The 24,165-nt window shown below is 52.3% G+C and overlaps 1 protein-coding gene across 2 annotated transcripts; it reads left to right on the top strand.

Annotated features, from left to right (window-relative positions):
• The first annotated feature begins 1,833 nt into the window (after positions 1-1,833).
• Positions 1,834-19,791, top strand: RAB17 (RAB17, member RAS oncogene family). Of its 2 annotated transcripts, none has more exons than XM_015111418.3 (6): positions 1,834-3,295; positions 7,712-7,805; positions 15,926-16,077; positions 16,712-16,837; positions 18,644-18,737; positions 18,990-19,791. In XM_015111418.3, exons 2-6 carry the CDS (start codon positions 7,715-7,717, stop codon positions 19,097-19,099), a joined length of 573 nt encoding a protein of 190 aa, XP_014966904.3. In that variant the 5' UTR covers positions 1,834-3,295; positions 7,712-7,714; the 3' UTR covers positions 19,100-19,791. The 2 variants fall into 2 exon arrangements, with proteins under 2 accessions (XP_014966904.3, XP_001091918.4); XM_001091918.5 differs by having other exon boundaries at positions 7,712-7,871.
• Positions 19,792-24,165: the final 4,374 nt, after the last annotated feature.

Below are 24,165 nucleotides of genomic sequence, written 5' to 3'. Positions count from 1 at the left end.
TCTGGGACGGGCCCCAGGATTCCAAGCCCCTGGTGAACATGTTTCTCCCCTGGAGTGTGCACAGGGCTGTGACTATGATGGTGTCACTCCTGAGATCAGGTTATATTATATGGTGAAGGTGAAGGAATTGTGCAGATGTAATTAGGGTCATTCATCAGTTGACTGTGAGTTGAGCAAAAGGGAGATGGTGCCGTGGGAGCCCACCCCAATCAGGTGAGCCCTTTAAAAGAGGATCTAGAAGTCAGAAAGCATCTCTTGCTGGCGTTGAGAAAGCAAGCTGCGCTGTGTGAGGGGCCTTGAAGGGCTGAGAGCAGCTGCCCACTGACCCCAGCAGGAATGGGGACCTCAGCCTACTGAGGGAACTGAATTCTGCCAACAAACCTGTGGGCTCAGAAGAGGACCCTGAACTCTAGAAAGACCCCAGCCTGGCCAGTGCCTTGACTGCAGCCTGTGGGAACCTGAGCAGAAGACGCAGCCAGGCCGTGCCCCGACTCCTGGCCACAGGAGCCGTGAGGCCATAAATGCGTGTTATTCTAAGCCGCCGAGTCAGTGGGTATGTGTTACATGTCCAAAGATAACTACACAGGCTTTGACCCTGTCCACCCAGGGATGTTAGAGGGGCTCTGCTGGTTTTACCCCAGGCCATGGTGAGAGCCACCGCGAACGCAGGGCTCTCTTCTCCGCGCTGCAGAAGCTCCGTGCCCTGTCCCCTGCCACAAGTCACGGACTTTCTTCGTGTGTTTTACCTCGTGTTAATAAAGGAGATCTTCTCCAGGGGCTTGATCTAGCGGGAAACAGAGGAGAGGGGGCTTTTAAATTTCAGTCCATCCAACCCTGTAGATTTGCCGTCCTACAGTAACGTAAAGGATCACCAGGTAAAACGCTGCTTCTCCCGGATGCCGCCGCCTTGCCCCTCTCTCACGTGGACACTGGTGCCTGGGTTGGGAGTGTGGCCGGGGACTTCGTGGCAGTGTGGGGAGGGGATGTGTTGTCCTTGGACATGTGAGAGGTCCTTGCTTCCCCGTGGTCTCTGCTGGAAACGCCTGCCTGGACCGCCGGCCTCTGGGGCACCTTGGCACTGCCTGCACCAGCTCCTGAGCCTGCCTATCTTGGCGTCTCCTTCCACTGTCCCGTCCTGGCCCTCAGGGGCTCTCTGCACCCTCACCAGTCACTTCTGTGATCTTACACATGTGCATTGCTCAAGGGGTGGCTGGGGATGCCGCCTGGCCCAGCTCTGTGCTGTTTGGGGACTGGCCTGAGGTCTTCTAGGGGTTTCCTCCTTCTAGGGAGTTGGGACCCCCCCAACATGATCCATGGGCTGTTACATAGTCACAGATGAGCTTAGCAGATTCCAAAACTCCTTTCTCTAGACAAGGCCTGGCTTTCAAACCTGCTGTCTGACTGTAGTCACAAACCTCCCATTTTGGGAGTAAAAAGCTGGTTCTTAAGCATTTTGTCTTTTTATTTTTATTTTTTTTAATTTTTACTTTTTGAGACAGAGTTTCACTCTTTTGCCCAGGCCGGTGTGCAGTGGCACAATCTCAGCTCACTGCAACCTCTGCCTCCCAGGTTCAAGCAAGTCTCCTGCCTCAGCTAGGATCATAGGCGCACGTCACCACGCCTGGCTAATTTTTTTGTATTTTTAGTAGAGATGGGGTTTCTCCATGTTGGTCAGGCTGGTCTTGAACTCCTGACCTCAGCAATCCACCCAGCTCAACCTTTCAAAGTGCTGGGATTACAGGCCTGAGCCACTGCACTGGCCTCTTTTGGCATTCTTGCTATAAAATTGGTATTTGTATCTTCCTCCCATTCTATGCTCCCCCAACCTTGCAGGAAGGTGGATTCTTCAAAGGAATTGGGGAGAAGAGAAGCACATTCACTTGTCTCCACATTCAGCCTCCATCTCACGAGTTATACCGTTCCCAGCACGTCACCACCCCCAGACCTTTTGTTACCAGCCTGGGGGCAGAGGATAAGGACTCATTCAAAAAGAGAGATTCTCAAGTCTCCAGAGTGCCGGGGCCCAGCCGAGCATGCTGGCAGCTTCCAGGGAGGTGGCCACGCCCCAGGGGAAGGGGTTGCATGGAGGAAGCATCCCAGAGGAGGCTTGGACGTGGCAGAGCAACACTGGTCCTGTGTCAGGACTGGCTAGTCCATCCTGCAGGGATGAGGGGCAGAGCCTCAGCAGAAGCCCAGGCCGGTGTCCCCCCTCCAGCATAAGAGCCCCCGACTCCCACAGGGCGGAGGAACCACTGTGATGGTGGAACTTACTTCCCAGCAGCCCCGTGGGATGGGACCCAAACTAGAAGTTAGGGTGATTTTGGAGGACATAAAGTGAGCTGGTTTCCCATATACTGGCAGTGTGGAGTAATGTTCACGGCAACAGATTTCCGTCTCCTCAGCCTCAGGCCCAACCCTGGTACCCCAGCTGCACTCAGAGGCTCCGGAAATCTTACCTGGAGGAGACTCTTACGTTACCACCAAGCCAGAAATTTCCTGACTAGAGTCTCCTGAAGAATTTGGGAAGACCAGGAGGAAGTCCACCTCCCTGTCTCCTGCACCTGGAGTCTCCCATGTCCACGGAGGCCACGTCCACCCTGCCCTCAGGTGGCATCAGCCCAGGGTCTGCCCCGGACTGGCTCACACTGAGTTGCCTGTGGGTCTAGTGTGGGGCTTAGCCAGGGTTGGCTTCCAGCTGACAGTAGGAGGAATTAATTCATTTGACCGAAATATTCTTTTCTCTTCTGGGCTGTTGGTTCTTCAAGTGCAACAAAGATTCAACACAGCTCCAAGGAAGGAGCCAAGAAGAACATTCCGCGCCAAAGTGAGACCCCAGAAGTGAAACCCCAGAACAAAGCTGAACAATGGGCTCCAGTTGGGTGCCAGCAAACGTAGGACAGGAATGTGACTTCCGGCAGCACACAGGTGCTCCCAGGTCACCTGCTTTGCGGTCCAGCCTCCTGCTGAGTCACCTGCTTTGTGATCCAGCTTCCTGCTCTGCCCCAGGTGACCACATGACCACCGTGGACTTTGCCCTGAAATCTTTTGGGAGGAGAAGAGGCCTGACCTTGGGGCTGAGGGCCAGCGGGCACTGCCCTGGTCCAAGGCTGCTGCTCTTGACCTCTGCTCTGAGGCTGTTTTCCACCGGAGCAGAGGCTCCTTCTGTCCTGCCTGTGGAGGGAAGCAAACCTTTCCCTGGGCCAGAGAGAGGAGAAAGGGGAGACAGGTAGCAACGCCATGGACTGGTGATGATAGGCTCTTCAGCTCCCTGCAAGTGACTGGGCCTGGGGAACAGGTGAGTCATTGTTTGAACCTCTGTGCACTTTGCAGAGTGTCTGCTTCTCTGTGTGTGTGTCTCTGTGTGTCTGTATGTGTGCTCACGTGTTTGTACCCATGTCTGTATTTGTTTGTGTCTGTGCATGTGCCCGTATGTGTATAATCAAAGGACAAAGCTGGGGCGGAGACTTCCTGGTTCAGATTTCTGATGGCTCACTAGGTTGGATTCCCAGAAAGAGATTCTTATTTGATTTTTTCTTCTGGAAAGTTCCAGTTTTAAGGTCTTGAAAACACAAAACAAACAAACAAACAAAAAAAAACCAAACTTCTGGTAATAAGAACTCTTCAGGGAATCCATTTCAAATGACATCAGAATCCCCAATTTAATACCCAGTGATATCTAGGAAGCTTGTCAGGTTTTCTTGTAAACTCCTTTTTACAATCTACATTTTGTTTTCTTTCTGTATCAAATGGCTGCATTCTGAATGCATTGTGCTGGTGTACCTCTTGTAATCTCAATATTCTTCACAGGCCCAGGCAAGGGTGACACAGGAGCGCAGCTGGCAATAGACTAATCAACCAGACCCTTCCCTGGAATGGCCCCTTCCCCACAAAAAAGACTGATTTGGGATTTGCTCTCTTTTTTTCCCTTTAGTGGAAGGGAGGTGTAAGAAATGAAAAAGCCCCAAGTTAAGATTACTAGAGAAGCTCCAATCTTGAATATGGTGTCCCTGAAAGCATCTTTGTCTTCAATAACCTAATAACGTCTTTGACTACTAATAACCCCATCTTGATTAAATTCTGGAGGGGGCAGTCAGGCGCCACACTTTCAATTTTCTCTTTGGACAGAAGGCTCCAACCTTTCATTATTGAAAGCTTACAACACTCAATCACACAAAAAGTTATATAAGAAAATGTTTACTGCAGTCTTATTACAGAGAAAAAATTAAAACTAAGTAAAAATCCAGTATTAGGAAAATGGTTCAGCAAGTTGAGATAGTTGTAGAAATGTTATGTGTCCACTAAACATGATTTTGAAGCAATGTGAGACTGCCTTTGCTATTACATTTAAGTATTTTTTACATATATGAGATAATACTTTTATGTTAAAACCATGGGTTTTGGTTTGTTTTTAGGAGTCATAGAAAAAAGCTAGAAGTAGGCAAAAATACCTTTTGTGGTTGTATTAAGGGGGTGGAGTTATGGGTAGTTTATTTATATTGACACTTGTATGTTTATAGTAAAATAACTTTTTTTTTTTTTTTTGAGACGGAGTCTCGCTCTGTTGCCCAGGCTGGAGTGCAGTGGTGGGATCTTGGCTCACTGCAACCTCTGCCTCCTGGGTTCAAGCGATTTTCCTGCCTCAGCCTCCCAAGTAGCTGGGATTACAGGCATGCGCCACCACACCCAGCTAATTTTTGTATTTTTAGTAGAGTTGGGGTTTCACTGTGTTGGACAGGCTGGTCTCCAACTCCTGACCACAAGTGATCCACCCACCTTGGCTTCTCAAAGTGCCATTACAGGCATGAGCTACTGCGCCCAGCCCCAAAATAAAATAACCTTATTAAAGAGACATATCATTGTCAAAGGAATGAGACGCTGGCATCCCAGTAGTCACAGTGCATTCCTTCAGAGTCCACCTATTTCAGTTAATTCAGACAAGTTTTGGGCCACAGATTTTTTTTGACTTAGGAAAGGTTTTATTAACCTGTACAAATAAATAGCAAAGAGAACTTGACGGGATATTTTTGTTTATTTTTAATTATTTTTTATTTCAATAGATTTTGGGGGAACAGGTGGTATTTGGTTACATGGATATGTTCTTCAGTGATTTCTGAGATTTTGTTGCGCCCAATACCTGAGCAGTATACACTGTAGCCATTGAGTAGTGTTTGTTCCCTCACCCCACCCCCACTACCCTTTCCCCTTCCACCAAAGGGTGGAGAGTCTGGGATGTGCCTTGACCTCTGAGAGCCTGTCCCCAGCTGACTTGAGCGGATCATCTGATGGACTCAGTTCCCACCCCAGGCACTCTCACTTTGCCTCAGGTGCTGTCTTAGTCTGAGTCTGTGCTGCTTTGACAGAATTCCTGAGACAGAAATGTATACAGAACAAAGATTTGTCTCTTATGGTTCTGGAGGCTGGGAAGTCCAAGGCCAAGGGGTCTACATCTGTTGGTGCCTTCTTGCTGTGTCATCCCACAGTGGAAGGTGAAAGGACAAGAGAACACACAGGCTCGTGGACGTGCAAGAGTGCAGCAGTGTTAATCTGTGCCGGGCATGGATTAATGAGAACAGAGTCCTCATGACCCAACCACCTTTTGTTAGGCCCCACCTCCCAGCATGGTTGCACTGGGGACTAAGTTTTCAAATCTGCTTTTTGGAGGATCCATGCAAATCATAGCCAGCCCCCAAGAAATCATCCTCAATCCAGGAGGATATTTCAAAGCACAGGTGCTGTGTTATGTGCTCTTTGTGCTTGGCCTCATTCATTCATTTCTTAGGTATTTATTGAGTACTTACTATGTGCTAGACACCATTCCCAGCTCCAAGGAAAACAGAATTCTAGCAGTGATTCCTAGTCTTGGCTGCATATTGAGATCACCTGGAGATCTCTTTTTCTTTTTCTTTTCTTTTCTTTTCTTTTCTTTTCTTTTCTTTTCTTTTCTTTTCTTTTCTTTTCTTTTCTTTCTTTCTTTCTTTCTTTCTTTCTTTCTTTCTTTCTTTCTTTCTTTCTTTCTTTCTTTCTTCTTTTTTAAGAAACACAGATGGAAAACTTAATGTTATGTTTTTTATCCATCTCTGAAGCCAGCATCATACTTGATGGTGAAACTTGAGTATTTCCATCTAAGATGGGTTTCCAGGCATGTTTGGGATAACCACTCGAGTCTACTATGTGGCGCCCTTCTTCTCTGATGGGTAGAGAGCCCTAAACCCTCCTGTTAAGGACTCTGTGACTCTCCAGTCGCTTTCTGCCTAGAATGATCTTCTTGGTATCTAGGATCCCATCCTATTTGTTTCAAGACTGATTTCAAACTTGATTACTTCTCCTCTTATCCCTGCAGGGCAGACCAGACCAGTCTGTGGCTGTGGCTCCTTACTGGGGGCAGTGAGGGCATGTGGATTGCTTCCAACCACTCCTGCTTTTTCTTCTTTCCTTTTCAAAGTTCCTCCCCTTCCCTCTTTAGGGAGCCTTCCTCTTGCCCACCATGGTGAGGGAGGGAGATGAGACTCTGATCACAGGACCAGCTGCCCCCGATGGGTTTCATATTGATTGTGGAGAGCTTCTCTTCCTAGATAATAAACAAGCACCAAGTGATAACATTAGAACATTATCAGAATGTCACCATTTTGCAACCCTCTAGTGAAAGAGCGGGTCGAAGTAATGGTCTTCAGTGACTGCCAACATCACAGAGAGACAACTGGACATTATTTGCCTTCTGCGGGAAGTGCACACACACTCTCATAGCAATCTTGCCAAAAAATAGCCTGTATCTAATCAGGTTTATATCCTGAACCACCACGTATCAAAAATACAAAGTTCAGAGGACTCCATTCAATAACACAGGGGTGCAATCAGCAACATCCGTACTGGAAATCTATAAGACAACCTGATTTCTTCAACACGTGAACTGCAAAGAAAAAGATGCCTGTATCTGTACTGAGATTTGCAGAGGATTGGATGCCTGGGATCTGCTTTACATTAACCTGCTATGGGGAGGTTTGGGAGTGTGAGTGACATGAATGGCTGAGCTGATTACTAGGGAAGAAGGAGGGGGGGTCCATGGGCCCATCAGACCGTTCTCTCTATTGTGGTGTGTACATGAGAGTTTTTATAATGCAAAAATATGCAGGGGTCACCCACATTTATTTTGACCACAAAATTGGTTTTCTCTGGGGCATACCACTGTGGATTCTGAGGCTTTAGACACAATAGGAATGTGTCTATGATGTTTTGAGATCATTGAGACACCAACTTTTTTTAGGTAGATTTTTTTCTGAAACACCAACTTTAATCCATGAACAACCAGCCAAGAAATGCTCAGATGCTTTTTACCTCTCCATGCATTAGATACTTTGGGGACAAGTAATAGATTTGTAAAAATTCAAAGTAATGGAAGGTGAACAATAAGCCCTAAGACCTCCACATGTAATCATTGCTTTTCAGGGTCTGCAGTGACCTGTGCCCGGAGCTTTCTAAGCAAAACTCCTTTTGTTCCTTACCACAGACGTAAAAATGGACCTAAAAACTGCAGATGGGGAGATGGGGCATGGGGGGCAGAGGGGAGCAGGAGTGTGGACCCAGGTGGCCTCTGAGTTGGGAGCTCTGTTTCGGACCATCTGCTCCTGAGCAGGAAGCAGCCCCGGGGTTGAGCTTGCTGAGTTGATGTGGCTCAGATGTTCCACCTGCTTCAGGCGGTTGTGATTCTTTGCAGGGCATGGCACAGGCACACAGGACCCCCCAGCCCAGGGCTGCCCCCAGCCAGCCCTGTGCATTCAAGCTGGTTCTCCTGGGAAGTGGCTCCGTGGGTAAGTCCAGCTTGGCTCTTCGGTACGTGAAGAATGACTTCAAGAATATCCTGCCTACGGTGGGCTGTAAGTGAGAGCAGAGCACCCCTTTGCTGGTCTCCAGTGCAGAAGTCTGGGCTGCTGACTCACACCTGGGGCAGAGGGGGATGATGCCTGCCTAGGAATCCCCATGCTGTCCTGGGGCCTTGAGCTGCCTGTGTCCAGTGTGTGAGGGGAGGGAGTGAGGTCCATGAACGCAGCCACAGAATCTACAAAGACAGGAGGCACCCTTGGCTCTGGGTCAGATTTCAGCTCAGCTGGAGTCTGCAGGGGGTGGAGATTCTGGAGTAGGACCTCTGGCCCCAAAGGGTTGGGTTGGGTGTGAGGGATTATGCTGGTGGAAGGGAGAGCCCGGATAAAGCCTCCTGGGCTCTGGCCACTCAGTGGCCTAAACCAGCTGTCCTCTCCCACCACCCAGGCCGCCCTCCTGCTAACACTGCTCCCTTGCTTTATTTACCCCACCAGCATCTTCCTTCCCGCCTGGACTTGGTTTACCAGCTTGGCCTGGATTGGGGGTGGGAGGATCCTTGTTGGGCGTGGGTGGGGAGGGAGACCTTCTCGCTGTGTTTCTTAAAAAGGCTAACCTGTCGTGAAGCTCAGGAGTGACTGCATGGGGCATCTGCAGGCTGCTGGCCTCCTTCCCGTCCTGCTGTGGGCACAGCCTGCCTAGGCAGTGAAACCCAGTTTTCACCTGAAATGGGGAAAGCCAGCGTGTTCTTTATGCCAATGTCCCCTGGGGGAACACGTACAGAATCAGAGCTTTGGTTTCAAATTCGGACTCTGACATGGATAAGCTGCCCATCTCCAAATGGACTCATTCATTTACTCATCTAACAGGCATCTGTTGAGCACAAACCCTTTTCCAGGCCTGCGTTAGGTGGGGAGGATTCTATAACCAGCTAAACAGATGCACCAAACACAGAAACACAATTGCAAAATGTGGCACATGGTGTTAGCTATTAGGGAGCCCTTCCATTTTCTCGGGGGTGGGGAGTAGTTCCTGAAGGATCCCCAGGAGATACAGGGGGATCGGCAGGGGTCTGCCTGGTCCAGCTCCCAGAGCTAGTGGTGAGAACGGCCAGAGTGATGGTGAGAGGCTGTCTGCAGAGGGCGACCCTGGGGAGAGAGTCAAGGTTGCCTTGGGGTGGGCAGTGCAATCCTCTTCTCCATTAGCAGGGAGATCTGCACCCCTCACCCCACAAGTCCTGATATTGGACTTGGCTTCCTTTAAAAATACATCAAAGTGCCAAGGCTGGCCAGAGGGTGGCCTCAGCTGAGAATAGAGAACACTGATGAGGGCCTCACTGGGCCTGGATGTTGAGAGCTTTGTACCTGGGTGACTGGTATTCAAGATGCAGAGAGAGGCAGCAGGTGTCAGGCCAGGTGAGTTGGACTGGGGACGGATCTCGCTCTGAGGTCTGCACACTGTGGCTCTCTGGCTGTTCTGCTTGTTTTGTGCATAAGGTTCTGTGGAGACAAAGCTCTACCTGTTCAGGTACTTACCCTCTGTAAATGATATTCTTGCTGTTCCTCCTCTTTTCACTCTAAAACGGCAGCAGTGTTGAGTGGTTGCAGCAGTGACCCCATGGCCAGTAAAACCTGAAGTATTTGCTACAGGGCCTTGTACAGAAGGACTCTGTGCTGCCACCCTAGCAGAGCCTGCAGGAGCCAGCGCCCAAAGGCACTCACTGGGTGAGTGCAAGCAGGGCTGAGAGACTCCGAGATGTGTGGTTGGAGGGTGGGAGGGTGCTTTGGATTCATTGAGACATGCTTGGATGTGCTCAGCCCACAGAGAGCTGTACCCACAGAGCCCCCACCTTCCTTGGGTGGGGGTGGGGGGCAATGTGTGGGGTCCGTGGAGCCTCAGGGTGGTGCTGGGCATTCTGTATTTTACAGGCGAGGGGGATGGAGGCCCCGACATTGAAGGGTGAGGCCCTAGTTCCTTTCGTTCCATCAAGCCAGGGTCTGAGCGTCCCCCTCACGCCTGCCCTGGCTGTCCCAATTGCCCGCCCTCTCTTCAGGGGGCCTACCAGGCTCAGAGGGGTGAACAAAGCTGGGCTTGCTGGGGAGTCCCAGGCCAGGTTGGGGGTCTTTGCTTGCGGGGAAGGCCTGTATGTCTCACTCTACTCCTGGTCCTCTGCCTGGGCCCTCAGGGGCCACCCCACTGCCAGCAGCTTTCAGATGAAAGCCAGGGCCTCGCTTCCTCCAAACCCCTCTCCCCGGGGCCCGGGTTTGTCTCCTCTCTCCGAGGGGCAGGACCGTTCTACAGGCTGGACTCTGCCTTTCACCCAGGCCTGCTGTGTGGAGTCTTTGCTCCCACTCTGGGTCTCCGTGATGGGGCAGGGTTGGGAGGCTGTGGGCTATGGCCCGTGGCACAACAGGGAGAGGAGGAGAATGGCCAGAATAGGTTAGCCTGTGGCTCACAAGCCGCCTTCATCCCATCAGCCTCCAACCCTGGGGTCCGTACTTTTGTATTGAGCACCTGGGTGTGGGGGCAGCTGTGCTGGGTTGCAGGAGCAGAACTGTGGAAGCTCCTTCCTTTGCTGTTGCCTGAGTCCCCTGTGGGAACGCTGGTCTTCTCTGCTTCCATCTGAGTGTCTGTGTTACACCTTGGGATAATATTACAGCTTTGGGAGGTAGATATTACTATAGCTATGGATAGATGTCATGCAATTTATGATTATCATTATGTTAATTTTTTTGAGACAGAGTCTTGCTCTGTCACCCAGGCTAGAGTGCAGTGGCTCACTGGAACCTCTGCCTCATGGGCTCAAGCCATCCTCCCACCTTAGCCTCCAGAGTAGCTGTGACCACAGGTGCACACCACCATAGCTAATTTTTATATTTTTTGTAGAGATAGGGTTTTGCCATGGTGTGCACCACCACACCTGGCCTATGTTAGTTATTTTATTATTATTATTTTTTGAGACGGAGTCTTGCTGTGTTGCCCAGGCTGGAGTGAGGTGGTGCGACCTTGGCTCACTGCAACCTCCGCCTCCTGGGTTCAACCAATTCTCCTGCCTCAGCCTCCTGAGTGGCTGGGATTACAGGTGTGCACCACCATGCTGATTTTTGTATTTTTAGTAGAGATGGGGTTTCAACATGCTGGCCAGGATGGTTTCGAACTCCTGACCTCAAGCAATCCACCAGCCTTGGCCTCCCAAAGTGTATGTTAATTATTAATCATCATTATAATCATTACATGATCATATATTATTATAAATGTGGGTATTGCCGCTTCTAGGATGAGGAGATGGGATGTGCTCATTCCTTTAACTTATGTGCTTTGGGGGAAGAGTGATCTGTGTTGCACGAAAACCCTTTGAGAGCAGACACTCCTGCTGCTTTTGTCACGTGTGACTCCAGCTTTTATCAAGAACGCTGGCTCCTGCCCAGGGGAGAGGGTGGGCCAGGAGCAGAGCCTCAGAGGAGAACGGGAGTGCTGTCCTCACAGGCAGCCTGGAAATGCAGGAGGCAACGCGCCCAGTGCTTGGTTGCAGGAACCCCGAGGGAGGGATGGGATGGACGGCCACAGGAATGCCGCTCCTTCCCTCCATCTGGATTTTTTCCCTGTGAAATGGGAGTGTAAACACCTTCCTGGAGTGGGCTCTCCATGAAAGGTTGCTGTTACTTTGGGTGGCTTAAGGTCACCAAGGCCAGCCCTGTCTGAGGGGTCAGCCTTCAGGAGGATTGACTTGCGTCTCTGGGGCCCTCCCGAGGGGGTCTGGTTCCGTGGACAGGTGTGTGGGGTGGGGCCCACAGCAGGATGTGACACAGGCGGTGGGCTCAGCTCCTGGCAAGACACCGTCCATCCAGAGGAAGCAGGAAGCAGAGCCAGAAAGTGACACGGACTCGAGCCCTGAAGCTGGAAACCCAACGTGCTGGCCGGTGCCATGAGAGCAGGCAGGGCAGAGGCAGAGCAGACAGGAGTCCAAGTGAGCCCAGCCTCCCGCCCACCCCCGCCAGGGCCTATTGAGGAGGTGGCAGCTGCAGGAGCCACTGCTGTGTCAGGGATGGGGGCTGGCGCTACCCATGGACTGCCCCCAGCGTCCTAACGGGCCACAGCAGGGGAGATTCCGACTTTTGCATGACATCTTTTGGAAGGATGGTGACATCTAGTGCTTGTGTGAACATTTGCCAGCTGAAGCCACGACTCACCCCAGACTTGCTGGGCTTTTTGCAGGAAGGGGAGGGTGACAAACAGGTACAAGGCACATTCAACCCGGCACCAGTTCACTTCCCTTCTAAACCGAGAACGTGGCTGATGTCCTAGAGCCCCCAGAAAATAAGTTTCCATTTCATGTTCCTTTCAATTTGTCATCAGCTCACTACTTTTACAAAAAAAGCCAAGTGCTACAGAGAAGGCTTCAATGAGCAGAATCAGCTGTTTACTTAAATTAAAAGGTAAAAAAGCAAAACCACTTATATGATGCTAACATTTAGTAAAGAGGCTGGGCGCAGCGGCTCACGCCTGTAATCTCAGCACTTTGGGAGGCCGAGGCGGGCAGATTGCCTGAGCTCAGGAGTTTGAGACCAGCCTGGGCAACATAGTAAAACCGTGCCTCTACTAAAGAAAAATTAAAATTAGGTTGGGCACTGTGGCTCATGCCTGTAATCCCAGCACTTTGGGAGGCCAAGGCGGGGGGATCACGAGGTCAGGAGATCGAGACCATCCTGGCTAACACGGTGAAACCCTGTCTCTACTAAAAAACAAAAAAAATAGCCGGGCATGGTGGTGGGCACCTGTCATCCCAGCTAGTTGGGAGGCTGAGGCAGGAGAATGGTGTGAACCCGGGAGGTGGAGCTTACAGTGAGCCGAGGTTGCGCCACTGCACTCCAGGCTGGGCAACAGAGTGAGACTCCATCTCAGAAAAAAAAAAAATTAAAATTAAGAAAATAAAATTTAGTAGAGGAATTATTTTTATTTTTATTTTTTTAAAGATGGGGTCTCATTCTGTTGCCCAGGCTGGATTGCAGTGGTACGATCACAGTTCACTGTAGTCTGAACCTCCTGGGCTCAAGCAATCCTCTGCCTCTGCCTCTTCAGTAGGTGGGACCACAGGTGTGCTCCACCGTACCCAGCTAATTTTTGTATTTTTTATAGAGACAAGGTTTCACTACATTGCCCAGACTGGTCTTGAACTCTTGGGCTAGAGTGATCCTTCCTCCTTGGACTCCCCAGATGCTGGGATTACAGGCATAAGCCACTGTACCCAGCCAAAAATTTATTTTTTAATTACATTTTGGCTTTAGCTGTGGAGATACAGAACATGTGGTTAGTGGGTTTCTGAAAAAGGATATGATAATAAATGCATGTTGTCTTCCAGGTCAGAGCCAAGGAGTGCACAAGACTAGGTTGCCTCAGATACCTGTCCAGGGGCCCACCTGAGGGCCTTACATCTCTCTGCAGGGAAGAGAAGGGTCTATGTTCTGTAAATAGCTAAACATTGACTATTATCATGCATTATCATTGCTTGGACTAAGACCCATGCCCTCCTTGGAATTTTGCTGGGATTTTACATTAGTGTAAATTCAACCACCAGCCATCATTTTCTTTTCTCTTCCTTCCCCTCCCCTCTCCTCTCCTCTCCTCTCCTCTTCTTTTTTTGAGGCAGAGTCTCACACTGTCTCCTGCTGCCCAGGCTGGAGTGCAGTGGCACGATCTCAGCTCGCTGCAACCTCCACCTCCTGGGTTCAAGTGATTCTCCTGCTTCAGCCTCCTGAGTAGCTGGGACTACAGGGGCGTGCCAGCACACCTTTCTAATTTTTGTATTTTCAGTAGAGACAGAGTTTCACCATGTTGGTCAGGCTGGTCTCGAACTCGACCTCAAGTGATCCACCCACCTGGGCCTCCCAAAGTGCTGGCATTACAGGCATGAGCCACTGTGCCCGGCCTCCAGCCATCATTTTCAACATGGAAAAGGAAAATATGAGAGGCTAAGGTTGGTCAATGGAGGAAGCAAACCTGAGTTTTATGCTCACGTGTCACCTGCACCAGCTTTTAAGATAAAACCAAATTCAAACTGAGAAATGTGATTTGAAGTGATGGGAAACAGAAAGATGAGGATGAAAGGCCCACGTTTTAAGACAACAAGTCCACGAAGAGCAAAGAGGACAGGAAGAGGAAGCAAAACTCATGTTCTCTTTCTCTCCTTGCTCAGACGATTTAACTGCCACCCTGGGTGGAGGGCACCATTAGCTCCTGCTATGGACGAGGAAGCTGAGACTTAGAAAGTTTAAGCAAGCTGCCGTCAGATCAGCTGAGGGGTCTACACTCATGGCCTGGGCACAGTCTTCATTCTGGCACCGTCGTCAATCCAGTGGAACACCTGATGAGTTCAGAGGTGTATAGCCGGTTCAGTCCCAACAGTTGCCCCGTCTGAGCTGGAAATCACTGGTCCTACTGTCTGGATGGAGACTGCAGCTTTGTTTGACCTGGAGAGTTTGTCTAACTTCAAGTTCCTGGACCTGCAGGAAACTGTAGGACACACAGGCAGAAGAGCCCAGGTGGTGGCTTCCGTTTAGGAAGAGGCCGTGTCATGAGAGAGAAGCATGGTCTTGCTGCATCATGCTGGAAAGCTCTGTCCAACCTCCTGTTCTATGTTTAGTGGGTGCAACTGTGTTTTTCCCACCTGTAAAGATGCAATTAAGTCCTATCCCCTGGAACCTGTGAGTGCGACCTTATTTGGAGAGAGGGTCTTTGCAGATGGCCCCTAAGTCCAGTGACTGATGTCTTTATAAGAAGGGGAGAGGACGCGGCTACAGAGATGCAGCCACATGAAGACAGCCAGAGATGGGGGTGATGCAGCCACCAGGAACACCAGGGTTGCCGGCAGCCCCTGAAGCTGGAGGAGGCCTGGGACGGATTCTCCTTCAGTCTCTGGAAGGCACCAACCCAGCCAGCGTGTTGGTTTTGGACCTCTGGCCTCCAGAACTGCAGGAAGAAATCTGCTAATTTGAGCCACTCGGCTCGTGGGACTTTGTTTTGGCAGCTGCAGGACTCGCATGCACTGTCCTTGGAGTGAAACTTTTCATTTTAAACCTGTGGCTCCATTTGCCGGAATCTCCCCAACAGACTCCAAACCCAACCCAGGGTCTAGGCAGGGTAGCCGCTTTGACAGGAGCCTGCCAGTGCTGGTGGCTCCTCCATGCCCCAGACACCTTGCCTTCCCCCACCCCTTCCTCTCCGATTCTGTGTATAACACGTCCCTGACAAGCCACACACGATGGGCAAAACATTTTGGAGATCTAGAAAATAATCATTTTAAAAATCATATCTCTTTGGAAAGCAAAGGGTAGAAAATCTTTAAATGAACAGTGCGTTGCCCAATATGTTAAAGTGCGTGAGGGCAGTTTTTATGCGTGTGTGTGTGTGTGTGTGTGAAGACAAAGCCCCTGCGTTTCTGGGGGAGACAGGCAGAGAATGCAGGAAGCCTTGCCTCTGGGTGTGTATGGGGTGCAGGGAGGCTTCCATGGAGGCAGGGGTTGCCACTCGAAGAGCTCAAAGGACACCTAAGAGTTTTCTAGGTAAGAAGAGGAAGGACGCCATGCAGAGGGGACAGTAGAGAAGGGGGTTGGTGGGGAGCAGCATCAGGAAAGTGGGGAGGTTAGGAGGCGAGGAAGGTCTTGGAGAAGATTGTGCAATTGTGACTGCCTCTGTGCAAGATGGGTCTGGCAGACAAGGGGCCAGTGGGCTGGGGGTGCTCAGGGTTCTAGGGGTCCCCAGAGCCCAGCTGCATCTGTGGAAGCTGGCAGGGATGTGTTGGACTCCCGGTAAGTGGAGATCCCTTCCATGGCATATGTAACCCAGAGCTTTTGTGCTAGGTCCTGGAGATTTATCTTCCCAACCAAAGCCTCTCCGAAGGCCCCATAGCAATCACTCCTGACACTTTGCTTGATGTGGAAGCCTCCATCTCCCAGAATAACTGTTTGCTCAACCGCCCGGCCATGCGGGCATAGGAGGCACGTGACCAGCTGTCCCTCTGAGCCCATTGCTGTGCCTGTGGCTCGCTGTGGTCCCACCTGAGCCACACGTGGCAACCTCATCCTCTGAGTAAGCCCTGTGGGTCTCCCTGTTTCAGGTGCGTTCTTCACAAAGGTGGTGGATGTAGGCACCGCCTCTCTGAAGCTTGAGATCTGGGACACAGCTGGCCAGGAGAAGTACCACAGTGTCTGCCACCTCTACTTCAGGGGCGCCAATGCTGCGCTTCTGGTGTACGACATCACCAGGAAGGTAGGGCCCACCTTGAGGCATGTCCCATCCTCCTTCCCAAGCACCTGCCTTCTAGTTTCTCCAATGCAATGATGCCATGGGAGGTGTTGGGTCATGGGGGTGGGTCATAAATGGCTTGGTGCCATCCTAGCAGTAACACCTCCTCCAGGATGGCCTCCTGACAACTCCCCATCCTCCTGCACAGTCGGGGTTCTGCTACTCTGTGGTCCACAAAGAACACGCCGCTGCCATCTGCCACTCAGTAGTTCCTGGTGCTGCATTAGGGTCAGGGTGTGGGGTGGTGGCCAGTTCCCCAGACTCTTGCACAGAGTGGTCCTTTGAGGACATCTAGGGGTGGAAGATTCAGGAGCTCAAGGCCTGACCTGACATACCCCGTGGCCGGCAGTCTCCTGGGCCTGCTCAGGGTGAAGGATCTGATGTGTGTCCCAGCAGTTTTCTGCCTGGCCGCACAGGTCACCCAGGACAGGAACGTGCCCTCCTCAGAGGAACAGAGCAGCCTGCAGGTGTGTCCATGGCCAGTTGGATTCTGTGACATTTAACACAACATGAACAGCAACACTGGCTTTCCCCGCTGGAATAGCTAATGACCACCTGTAAGTTTTGTTTGACATTACTTTTTTTTTTTTCTTTCTAGGATTCCTTCCTCAAGGCTCAGCAGTGGCTGAAGGACCTGGAGAAGGAGCTGCACCCGGAAGAAGTCCTGGTGATGCTGGTGGGCAACAAGACAGACCTCAGCGAGGAGCGGGAGGTGACCTTCCAGGTACCGCCTAGGAGACCCTGCTCTCCTCTTCCACAGGAGGAGAGAGCCCTGCCCGCCTGTGTCAAGACCTTGGCACTCACACTTTCACACACGCACACCCACACTTGCACACACTTACACATGTGCACACACACCTCTACAAGCCCACATGCATCTGCACACACATGCACACCCCCCTACATTCACTCTCACTTGCACCCACACACGTACAAGCATGCACACTCGCGCGCACACGCACACACATGCACACATGCACACACACACAACTTTCCACCTGAGTTTCTCTGTTAGTCAAAGATTTCCTGAAAAACTCAGGGCCAGCACCATGGCAGTTCCAGCCCAGTGGTGGAGGAGCAGGCACGGCATGGCCGGCAGAGGGAAGGGCAGGGCGGCACTGCAAGATGGGCTCGGCTTGAACGAGAAAAGCAATCTATTTCCTCAGTAGGGCTCCCTTCCCCACTCGGTTCCCAGAAGGGGCCTCTGTGCAAATATGGCCTCCCTCACCCGGGTTTTGTCAGGCCTCCTTACAGGCAGAGGCAGCGGTCACCCAGGTGTTCTGTTGTCTCTCTTCCATTGGCATCCCACCTCCCCGCTACATTTAGGATGAAGACCATATAAACAGCTGCAGACAAGTGGCAGATGGGGAGACCCCACACATACTAGAGGCTGGCCCAGGGGAAGACCCAACTCAGGGATTAGACCGACAGGCGCGCCTCCCAAAGAGAAAAGGCCCCAGCTTCAATGGAGGCTGTGGAGAGATGGAGAAGTGGGGTGAAGATTTTGGAGAATCTCAGGGGAGAGCAAGGGGAGCAAAGGGAGACAGCATTGGTCTGGGCCTTCGTTGCAAAGTGGGGTGGGGGAGGAGAGGGTCCTGGCAACAGAGCTGTGTCCCCTGAGAGTGACTAGATGTGCTGCGTGCTCAGGCAGGCACAGAAACACAGGTGCGAGGTTACTCAAGGCCTGGAGGGGCAGTGGGCGGCCACGGTGGGTTTGGAGCGTCTGTCTGGGGAGCTGGCTGAGGTGCACAGTGGGGACCAACACAGGGCCGGCCGAGGGATCTCTGGGCCGGGACAGGAGTAGTGCATTCATGATGGTGCGAGAGCTGTGGGTGTGACTGGCCACACCTGCTGCCAGCTCCGTGTCTGGCTGGACAGTCAGGAACCTGAGCTGTGCCCTCTGGGATCCATCACAGGCTCCTCTTCCTGGGAGAGTCCTGGAGGCTAGGGGAGGGGCCTGCACAGGAAGGCCCCCATTCCTTGGCCACCCCTGACTCCTGGGCGAGGCTGTGGCCTTCCCATGATTGCTTCTCTCCTGGTCACCCGTTGCAAGCCTGCTATTTTCCAGTTTGCCTTTGCTCTGGGACATCCGTTTCTCCCCAAAGGAGAGCTGTGCTGGAAAATGAGGGCTTCCCAGAAGAAGGGCCCAGGTGGGCGCTGTCCAGGGGCCTCCCTCTGCCTTTTCTGTTTCCTGGGTGTTCAGTTGGTTCTTTGCCCAGCATCAAAGCCCACAGGTGCCAACAGGCATGGTGGGAGGGGAGTCTGGGGGTGGGAACTTGGCTTTCCAGGCGCTGCAGGAGGAGGAAGGCCATCCCCAGCCAGCTAGAAGGAGAGCCTCTACCAGGGAGCACACCCTGCCCCTCCCCGGCCCTGGCTGTCCAGGAGTGCGAGAAACACAACTTGGACGTGAAACGCGGAGGAGTGCGGGCTCCACAGCTGCAGCTTTCTCAGGTCTTACCGTTGGAAGTGAACCAGGTGTCCTCAGGAAACTCTTATAAACAACGCTGGATTTTGTGACTGTTTCTTTCAGGAAGGGAAGGAGTTTGCTGAGAGCCAGAAGTTGCTGTTCATGGAAACTTCGGCCAAACTGAACTACCAGGTGTCAGAGGTGTTCAGTGTCGTGGGTGAGTGACGTCCCCACGGGCCAGACAAGGTGGGAGGTGCTTGTCCTTGACCGACTTCCCTGGGTCCCTGTTGCTGGTGACGTGGGATCCCATAGGATGTCTCTAGGGACTGGACAGTGACCAGGAGGGGCAGGAGGCCCTTGGTCTATGGTTCCGGATAAACATAGAGGGGTGGGTCCCGCCCGGGGTGGCTGGTCTGCAGGGCTGTGCTTGGCTGGGTGACTTCCCTTCCCCTCTTCTTGCCGTTCACAGCCCAAGAGCTACTGCAGAGAGACGACAGGGAGGGCCAGGCTCCGCAGGCGGATGCAGCTGTGGCTCTGAACGAGGGGCCCGCGAGGCAGGCCAAATGTTGTGCCCACTAGGTGCAGCCGCTCCTGGGGGCTGTGGAGAAGACGCCCCCTGCCTGGGCCATGGCCAGCTCTGCGAGGATTCTGATTCGCTCTCGATGCTGGGTTGCTCCCGAGCCCTAGAGGTTCCTGGAAGTTGGCCCCCTTTATAAAAACCACTTCCCACAGCCAGTGGAAACCGCCAGGGGAAGATCTGATGTCACATGGCTCCCAGGAAAGTGCTGTGCCCCATCCCCACCGACACCCTCTGGTCCCCCAATGCCTGTGCCTGCCCTACCTGGACGGTGGCCCCCTCAGCCAGGCAGCCTCTGGGCAGAGAGGAAGGAAGGATTGGAAAAGTCCCTGGAGCACAGCGATGGTGGGAAGAAGCCTAACGCCTGATCTGAGTGGGGCACTGGCCTGGAGCTTGGGCCCACCTGCTTCGGGGAGTTGGGGAGCAGGCCCAGATGGAGGTGGTGGTGCCGGGAAGAAACAGAGCAATGACTGACTGTGGGGTGGGCGCGGGATTTCCGCATATTGGTGAAGTTGCCCGTGGGAAGGGCAGCTGGGGGAAGTGGCGCCAGTTCCCTCCCATGGTCTCCCGGCTGGCAGTGTGGTGAAGCTGAGTTTCTGTCCAATGCGTAGGAAGGTTCTGAGACATTTCGCCTGAGATGTAACGTGTACTGTGTATGCATTGTTTTCTCCAAAAATTAAATGGCTTTTGACAATCTGGCTTTTGGAAGTTTTTGAGGACAAGGCGGGGCACTGTGCCTGATGGATGGTTGTAGGTATTTCTGTATAGATTCTGGGAGGGTTCCTGCTAAGTAAATAAGGAAGCAGGCCCATGTGGCAGGCTGTGACGAATGTGGGCCTGGCCCAGCTCTCTGGATGGGATGCATTCCCAGATGGCGACACTTCATCCTGCCTGCCTCCCTTTACAGAGAAACCCATGCCTTAGTCTGTTTTTGTGTTGCTATAAAGGGATACCTGAGGCTGGGTGATTTATGAAGAAAGAGGTTTGTTGGGCTCATGGCTCTCCAGGCTGCACAGGATGCATGGGGCCAGTATCTGTTTCTGGTGAGGCCCCAGGCTGCTGCCACTCACGGCAGAAGGCAGTGAGAGCTGGTGTGCAGAGGTCACACGGGGAGAGGGGTAGGGGGGAGGTCCCACTCTTTTTAACAACCAGCTCTGGGGGAATTCTTACAGGAGCTTTGGAGTAAGAGCTCCCTCATTACTGCTAGGATGGCACCAGGCCATTTATGACCCACCCCCATGACCCAGCACCTCCCATTAGGCCCCACCTCTCACACTGGGGGTCAGATTTCTTCTTTTTTTATTCTTTTCTTTTTGGAGATGGAGTCTCGCTCTGTCATCCAGCCTGGAGTGCACTGGCATGATCTCAGTTCACTGCAATTTCTGCCTCCCAGGTTCCAACGATTCTCCTGCCTCAGCCTCCTGAGTAGCTGGGACTACAGGTGTGCGCCACTACACCCACCTAATTTTTGTATTTTTTAGTAGAGATGGGGGTTCATCATGTTGGTCAGGCTGGTCTCCAACTCCTGGCCTCAGGTGACCCACCCGCCTCCGCCTCCCACAATGCTGGGGTGACAGGCATGAGCCACCGCGTCCAGCCCTGGGGGTCAGATTTCAACATGAGGTTTGGAAGGGACAAATATCCAAACAGCAGCAACCCAGACCCTGTTTTGGGAGGTAAACCCCACATGATGTTTCCCTGTTGGGTCTCTTTCTGGACACCTGATGTGGCAAGGTTATTTCAAAGGTGGCCACTTTTTGGAAGGTTATATTGGTTTTCATCCTTGTCCCTGGGACTGTGATAAGCAGGGGTAAGTTTTAAACAATAAGACATTTTTATCCACCTGGAAAAAGTGGCATCACTGTATTGGCTGCTATAAGGATCAAGTAAGGAGAAAGCAAAGTACCTCTCGTTTGACGCTGAGCTTCTCATCACGCGAAAGGGGAAAGGGCTCTGTGCCTGGAACTTCCCCGGCTCCTCCGGGCTTCTCTCTGCTCTCATTCACTTTGCACAGAGATGCCAGGCCTTGGCCTTCAGTGGTGCCCAGACCATGGGGAGCCCTGACAGGGGATGGAGGAGGGGACACGGAGGCCAGCCACCGCCTAGGGCCCACCTGGTGAGGCTGGCTGTGTCCCGGCCAGAAGCCCCTGCCCCTGCCACAGAGGCCTCTCCTCCTGCAGGCTCCGGGGGCTGCTCCCTCCCCTCATCCATTGGGCCCAGGGTGGGCACAGCCCCTCCTTGCCAGCCTGGGTTTCTCAGCGTTCCAACCACAGCTTCATAACAGTACCTCCCTCACAATCGGGCTTCATTTTCCTAACTGGAGGAGCTACCTGGGGCCACTGGGCCCCTGGCAGATCCAGCTTTCAATCCTGGAGACAAGGAGACATCCTGGGTCTCCCTTGGAGTCTGGCTTTCCCGGTGCTAGTGTGACCTGAAATGAACTTCTCACGTGATCTTTACTAGACAATTGCAGACCAGATTTCACACGCCTCTGTCATGATCTCCAAGAAGAGCTAGAGGATAAAGAAAGAAAACAATAGCTCCCCAGAGGGCCTGTTCCCTTGCTTTTCACGAGTACTGTCCTCGTTTCTTAGACAATTTCACAGGTGAAATCTGACACTATTATTGCTATGCACATTGCAGTTTCCGGCTGCTAATAAAGTTGGACCATTTTTCATGCGATGATTCCCTTGCCGATGAAGAACATGAAGTGTGAGTCCCCAGTGTCCTAGGCTGTGTCCTCGTGCCCTGTGCCCCTGCAGCGGGCCCTGAGCCAAGTGGGACCCACCTTGCAGGTGGCCGCAGGCTGAGGTTGCCCGTGGCCACCAGGCGGCGCTCCAGCATTGTGTAAGGCAAGTCCCAGGGTCCTGGCGTCCTGAGGGCTTGCTCTGCTGAAGAGTAAACCAGGAGGCGCTCAGAGGAGCTGCAGAGGAGCGGCTTGATGACGTAGAAGAGAAGGAATATGAGATTCCTCAAGGAGTCATTTCATGGCCTCCCCAAGGGTGGACAGATCTGTGGTGGTCCTGGAGCCCTGGGTTCCCCGTCTCCCGGTACTGTGACTACCCCTTTCCCCTCCTCCCTCACCACTAGGCAGGCGGGGCTCAACCCTGTGCTGGAGTCGCCTGGGGAGCTTCGGAAAGCCCTGCACCTAAGCAGGGTGCGGTGGCTCATGCCTGTAATACTGGCACTTTGGGAGGCCGAAGCGGGAGGACTACTCGAGGCCAGCAGTTTGTGACCAGCCTGGGCAACAAAGAGAGACCCTGTTTCTACAAAAAGCAAAACAAAAAATTAGCTGGGTGTGGTGGTGCACACCTGTAGTCCTGGCTACCCTGGAGGCTGAGGTGGGAGGATTGCTTGAGCCTTGGGGGTCGAGGCTGCAGTGAGCCACGATCAAGCCACTGCATTCCAGCCTGGGCAACAGAATGAGACCCCATCTCCAAAAAAAAAAAAAAAAATCAAGCTCCACAGCTGCATCTCACCCGGAGGTTCTGATCCCATCAGACTGCACAGGGATTTCTAAATCCTTCCAGGTGAGCATAGGTGAGGCTGAGACCCTCAGTGAGAGCAGGGCCTCTGTCTGCCCTGATTTCTGTGGGATTCCCAGGGTCCCCTACACTGCCTGGCACACACCAGTCACTCAACACATGTGTATCCAACCAAGGGAGGAAAGTGCGTTTTTTTCCCGGAGACCTAAAGAACAGGCGGGCTTTCCTAAAAACAGCCCTCGCAGCCCGACACCTGCGTGTAGAAGGCTCAGCTGTGTCCATGCTCCACCACCGTATCTCCCTGTCCCGAAACGGGGCTGGGGTGGGGCAGCAGGCAGGAAGGCCCCATTTCTGAGAGCGCACAGGGAGAGGCCCCAGCAGGGCCGCAGACATTTGTGTCACAGATGATTCAGGATAAATGACTCCAGGACCCCACCAGCCCCAGACCCTGGGGGAAGCTGGTCCGTGTGCCCACTGTCCAGGTTGCTGCTGGGGAAGCAGCTCCAGCCCTGCTTAGCCTGAGTTTGGACCTGGGTCTTCTCATAAGCTGTTGTTTGCCTGTGGTGGGTGGTGGTGGAGGCCAGAGGCATGGCAATGTTGATGAGTGGCCCTGGGAGCCCCTGCCGTCCCAGCCTGTGAGGCTAATCTTTTCTTTTCTTTCTTTCTTTTTTTTTTTTTTTTTTTTTGTTTTGAGATGGAGTTTTGCTCTTGTCACCCAGGCTGGAGTGCAGTGGTGCAATCTCAGCTCACTGCAGCCTCTGCCTCCTGGGTTCAAGTGATTCTTTTGCCTCAGTCCCGAGTAGCTGGGACGACAGGTGCCTGCCACCACACCCGGCTAATTTTTGCATTTTTAGCAGAGATGGGGTTTCACCAGACTGGTCTCAAACTCCTGACCTCAGGTGATCTGCCCATTTCAGTATCCCAAAGTGCTGGGATTACAGGCGTGAGCCACCGTGCCCGGCCTGTCTTGTTTCCTCTTGAATAGGTTCCTATCCCATTCCTCTGGATGGATCTGTGTTTCCCAGATGGGCTGACTCACAGAGCTATTCTTTAAAAAAAGTTTTTTTTTTTTTTTTTTTTTTTAATTTATTCCCTCTTTAGGACTCCCACTGGCCAAATTTAGACCAATTTGAGTGTCAAAAATTATAAAGTTCTGAGAAAAAAAGGAAAAAAAAAATTCTCTGGAAGAATCCAGCTAATGACTATGGAAGGAATTAGAGAATCATCGTGGTGTGGGGGTGACTTGTGGTGCAGGAGCTCAGCCTGGCATGAGTAGTCAGGGGACACTGACATCTCAGGCTGCAAGCTGGCTGGGAAACAGGATCTGGCCATGGGGCCCTGTCCCCACCACAGATTTCACATTGATCACACAGGAAAAAACCTCTTACAATGAAGAGATCTGTCTGTACCACAGGGTCAAATAGCACCTGTCAGAGAGGGAGCCCGGGGTCCCATGGTCAGATATGATGCAATAGGAAAGACATAGAGTGTTTGGGTCCACCGTGCGTGACCTGAATCCAGGCAAGACCCTGGATGCACCTCTCTGATGACAGGAAGTACAGGGAATGGAAGAACAGGTACAT

The sequence above is a fragment of the Macaca mulatta genome, chromosome 12 (genome assembly GCF_049350105.2).
Source record: "Macaca mulatta isolate MMU2019108-1 chromosome 12, T2T-MMU8v2.0, whole genome shotgun sequence".
NCBI classification, from domain to species: Eukaryota; Metazoa; Chordata; class Mammalia; order Primates; family Cercopithecidae; genus Macaca; species Macaca mulatta.
This window is presented reverse-complemented; position numbering and strand designations above follow the sequence as displayed.

Coding starts and splice junctions, on each gene's coding strand:
- RAB17 (XM_001091918.5), top strand. CDS start 7,715: ATGGCACAGGCACACAGGACCCCCCAGCCCAGGGCTGCCCCCAGCCAG. Junction 16,078..16,711: donor TGTACGACATCACCAGGAAG/GTAGGGCCCACC, acceptor TTTTCTTTCTAG/GATTCCTTCCTCAAGGCTCA. Junction 16,838..18,643: donor AGCGGGAGGTGACCTTCCAG/GTACCGCCTAGG, acceptor TGTTTCTTTCAG/GAAGGGAAGGAGTTTGCTGA.